A 4920-nucleotide genomic window follows, 5' to 3' on the forward strand; every position below is an offset into this window, starting at 1 on the left:
CTGATCACTGGGGGAGGGGAGACTGAAGAAATGCTTCCTCCTGCCTGCAGCAGACTGATCACTGGGTGATGGGATACTGAAGAAATGCTTCCTCCTACCTGCAGCAGACTGATGACATCATCTCTCCTTAGGCAAAGTCCCTGAATGTATACCAGGGACGGCTTTTTAATGATGAAAGGTGGAGCTTTCTGGAAAAATGATACTGTTGCTGTATATTGAGTCATGTCAGGGATTTATTCTTCTACAGTTGTACTGACAGATCCAATTAAGTGTTTCTTAATGGATATAAAACTTTATTGACAGATTCACAGATGCTGACTTTGACATTGCTCGAAGAAACACAGCCAAGGGAACCCATTTAGCAAACACATAACACGTATGATATCACAGCAGAATATGTCCTGCGGGCAGATTTATGTGTAACAAGCTAATACATGTGTCTCTGGGAGTTATTTTAAGACATTGGCAAGCTTGGCATGAGTAAGGCGGCATCGGTGGCACATGCCAGGGTGGTGGCGGTCTTTACCCTTGTGGCCCCGACCGATCATTTCGGAGCTTTCTCGATACATAGTTGCAATTCCAATTCCTTTAAAGGAAGAACTTTAAATGATTCAGGAAGCCGGGCAGCCCAAGTCCGGCAGTGTGAATCAAACATTCCTGGACTCCTGGCTGATCTCATTCACCCAGCCTGGGTGTTCCCTGCTGAGCATAGCATGAAGAAGAAGAAAAGAGACCACCTGATTGGCTGCAAAGTTTTCCTGGGGCCAGGGATTGGCTGGCAGAGTTTTCCAGGGAGTTATCAGGTCTTTGTTATAGTGAGAAGCAGAGTGTTGAGCTGCAGTAGTGGAGCTGAGCAGGAGGAGGACAAGGTACACGAGCAAAACACTTCCCCCTCAGTGCCAGAGATGGAGCTGAGCACAGGCGTCCATAAGGTGAGCTCTGCCCTTCGCTTCCTATCCTTCAGGGTTAAAGGAGAACTCTAGTCTGAATGAGAAGCTGTATATTATGATCATTGTGTGTCCTTCCTTTTTCTGGTGATAATATTTCTGGTGATAATATGCAAATTATTTTATCTGACCTCCGACACCCTGACAAACCTCTAGCCAAAGGTAGTTCAGATTCAAGTTTGCCAGCGTCAGGTTTCCTTAATGGTTGTTTAAATTCTTACTGAGTTTCAAGTTCACTTGGCAAACCTGCGGAGAGACGTATTCACTAAAAGCCGCAATGGCTCTAGTTGTCTATGCGAAAACCTGCCGTGCACCTGTATACTAATATCCACCAACGTAAGGACTAATGCTGGCCAATCGCTGGTCAAATTTCAGCCAAGCAGTGAGTGGCCCCGATTTTTTTTCAATTGACTTTTGTCAAAGGAGACGGGTCAAAAATTCTCAATTGAATAGTGATCGCAGCCAATCGGCAGCATTGTTTGGGTAGTCTGACAGCGGCGGGCATCGGCTGTCAGAATACAATAGTCAGAGAGGGGTAGATTCTCCCATCTACACTTGGATATCAAGCGTTAAGTGTGTGGTCAGCTCCAGCGATGTGATTGTAAGCTCTTGCTACTGAGAGATTTGAGCACTTGCTGGCAGTTCATTAAAGTGACATAAAACTCAGGAGATAAATCTTAAAAATCCATTCCAGTCCCTTAATTCTGATCTGACTCCTCACCATCAGTCTAGGATCCTTTGCTGAGACGGAGTGAGGGCTGCCAGGTGAAAGGGACCTATCTATGTATAATGACTGCGCTCCCTGGAATGTATCCTTTATATACCTTCTTATTCTCGAAACATTGTCTGGAAATTTACATCAAATTTCCTTGATTCTATGTTGTCGATACCTCAAAAGTCCTATATATATATATATATGTATAGGACTTATAAGCCTATATATATGTATAGTCCTCATTTTATAAACTGTTATACTAAATGTAACAACCCTCCATACTACTTAAAGTGACACTAAACTCGAAATAAATCTTCAAAATACATACAAGTCCTTGAATTCTGAACAACAATGTATCTTATTTGTGTATCACTCGGCTGTAGATCCTCCAATCATCTCTGACACTGTCCTTCCTCCTGGAGGGGGGCTACGTCTGTTCCTCATGGTCCCTGTGTGGGTTGTAAAGTAGTCACCGCTCCAAGCTCGCTCCCGGGATGGACTACAGTCTCATGTTTAGTGTAATTATTTCTATTGAGATTGTAGTCTATCCTGGGAGTGAGCTTGAAGCGGTGACTACTTTACAACACACACAGGGACCATGGGGAACAGACGTAGCCCCCCTCCAGAAGGAAGGACAGTGTCAGCACCAATTCAGAGATGATTGGAGGATCTACAGCCGAGGGATACACAAATAAGAGACATTGTTGTTCATAGTTCAGGGACTCGAATTAATTTTTAAGATTTAACTTATGTGTTTTGTGTCACTTTAAGTAGTATGGAGGGTTGTTACATTTAGTAGGACACTACATCCCCAAGAGCTTTATAAAATGAGGACTATACATATAAAAATGGGACTTTTGAGGCATCGACAACATAGAATGAAGGAATTCTTTGATGTAACTTTCCAGACAATGTTTAGAGAATAGATACATAACAAGGTATAAAAAGGATACATTCCAGTGAGTGCTGTCATTATACATACCGTGTTTCCCCGAAAATAAGGCACTGTCTTATATTTTTTTTTGGCTCACAAAAACACACTGGGTCTTATTTTCGGAGTAGGTCTTATTTTTAGGGTAGGTCTTATTTTTAGGGTAGGTCTTATTTTTAGGGTAGGTCTTATTTTTAGGGTAGGTCTTATTTTTGGGGTAGGTCTTATTTTCGGGGTAGGTCTCAGTTATTCTTCTTTTTTATAATGTGACGCAATCCACACTTATTCATGTACAAAAATACGGCGATCAGGGCAATCAGGGGTGCCGTACCTTTCCAAGAGCAATTTGCTAACCAATCGCTGGCCAGAATGAGCGAAGCGCACTTTCACTATTGATCCCTCACAGGCGGAGTGCATTTGGTATCACTCCGCCTGTGACAGGAGCCGGCGCTATAGAGGAGGGTTCGGCTTATGCGGCTCTGCTCCTTATGGTGACGCCTCGCTTCCTCTAGCGCTGGCTTCGTTGGCACCGCTGATTCTCTCCCGCCTCTCCCGCGGCTCTTCAAGTTCCCCCCTTATGCCACCACCGGCCCTGGCAATGGTCACAACTAGGTCTTATTTTCGGGGTAGGTCTTATTTTCGGGGTAGATCTGGCCCTTTCACCTGGCACCCACCCCACTCCGCCTCAGCAAAGGAACCTAGAGTGACGGTGCTGAGTCAGATCAGAATGGAAATGGATGTCGCATACGGGGGTATACACGTCCATGTGAATGAGCCCCAAAGCTGAGGAAACTCCGTGACACAAACCTGTCCGTGTTTTCATTTTTGTTTTCTTTTCTAGAGTCATAGAAACAAGAGTCTAGAATGCCAAAAACAACATTTGCACCGTGTAAAGTGGCCTTTGCATAGACTAAAATGCTTCGCCGAGGCCTCCTTTAAGCCAGTACTAGTCTTTTTTTTTTTTTCATCAATAAATGTCGCCATTGTTTTCATACTCCGCATACCATGTTACTGCCGCAGCGTGCATGCTATTTACCCCAATGCAAACATTGCCGTACAGGAGCTCCCAGCATGCCTTGGCAGTAGAAGGTTCCTTCGTGCCTTTTGGCAACATCTACACATCCTGTCGATGAATTTATACTTTATAACCGGAGCATAACATCTCATTCACACCAGCGGTCCCAGATTCCCGTGGCTTCACCACGCCACAGCAGGAAGGTGGCCCTTGAAATGTCTTCAGCTCTGCAATCTGTGGCTCAGTCATGCAACTACAAGTCCCAGCATGCCTCTGAGGAAAGCATGACTGAGCAAAACGTTCTAGTTTAGCATGTTGTTCTGTGGCTCTGTTAGGACTGCAAGTACCAGCATGCCGCCCGGTAAACTGTCTCTTGCAGCAAGCTTATGCAATGTCTGGCAGCGGCCTGATTGTGATTGTCATCGATTGTTTCCTGAACGCGAGGAAATGATGATTTGCCGCATTCTGGAATCTAGAAGGAGGTTTCTGGCGCTTATGATAATTGTAAATAACACAGAAATTGGAAGAGAGAGAGAGCTAATGAGAGAGAGAGAGCGCTTATTAGAGAGAGAGAGAGAGAGCGCTAGAGAGAGAGCGCTAGAGCCAGCGCTAATGAGAGAGAGAGCGCTAATGTGAGAGAGAGAGGGAGAGAGAGAGCTAATGAGAGAGAGAGCGTTAATGAGAGAGAGCGCTAATGAGAGAAAGAGCTAATGAGAGAGCGTTAATGAGAGAGAGAGCTAATGAGAGAGAGAGCGTTAATGAGAGAGAGAGCTAATGAGAGAGAGCGTTAATGAGAGAGAGAGCTAATGAGAGAGAGCGTTAATGAGAGAGAGAGCTAATGAGAGAGAGAGTGTTAATGAGAGAGAGAGCGCTAATGAGAGAAAGAGCTAATGAGAGAGAGAGAGCTTATTAGAGAGAGAGAGCGCTAGATCGAGCGCTAATGAGAGAGAGAGAGCGTTAATGTGAGAGAGAGTTAATGAGAGAGAAAGAGAGAGCTAATGAGAGAGAGAGCTAATGACAGAGAGCGTTAATGAGAGAGAGAGGGAGAGAGAGAGCTAATGAGAGAAAAAGCTAATGAGAGAGAGCTAATGAGAGAGGGAGAGAGCTAATGAGAGAAAAAGCTAATGAGAGAGAGAGAGCTAATGAGAGAGGAAGAGCGCTTATTAGAGAGAGAGAGCACTGACGAGAGAGAGAGAGCGCTACCTGGAAAGACCTGGAAAGAAAATATTTTAGGAACATTTGTTTTTGCCTCTATTGATGCAGAATGAACGTTCACCGAGATTCACAAGGCAAATGGCTCCCAATAGACCCC

The 4920-nt window shown here is 44.6% G+C and overlaps 1 protein-coding gene across 1 annotated transcript in view; it reads left to right on the forward strand.

Moving 5' to 3' along the window:
• Positions 1–901: 901 nt before the first annotated feature.
• LMCD1 (LIM and cysteine rich domains 1) overlaps positions 902–4920 on the forward strand; it is a 34795-nt gene continuing 30776 nt past the window's right edge. The window contains exon 1 of the mRNA XM_018555232.1: positions 902–932. Coding sequence (XP_018410734.1) covers positions 906–932 — 27 coding nt within the window. The 5' untranslated portion in view covers positions 902–905. The remainder of the gene's footprint in view (positions 933–4920) is intronic.

Source organism: Nanorana parkeri, unplaced genomic scaffold, assembly GCF_000935625.1.
Source record: "Nanorana parkeri isolate BGI_ZX_2015 unplaced genomic scaffold, ASM93562v1 scaffold188, whole genome shotgun sequence".
Taxonomy (NCBI): Eukaryota; Metazoa; Chordata; class Amphibia; order Anura; family Dicroglossidae; genus Nanorana; species Nanorana parkeri.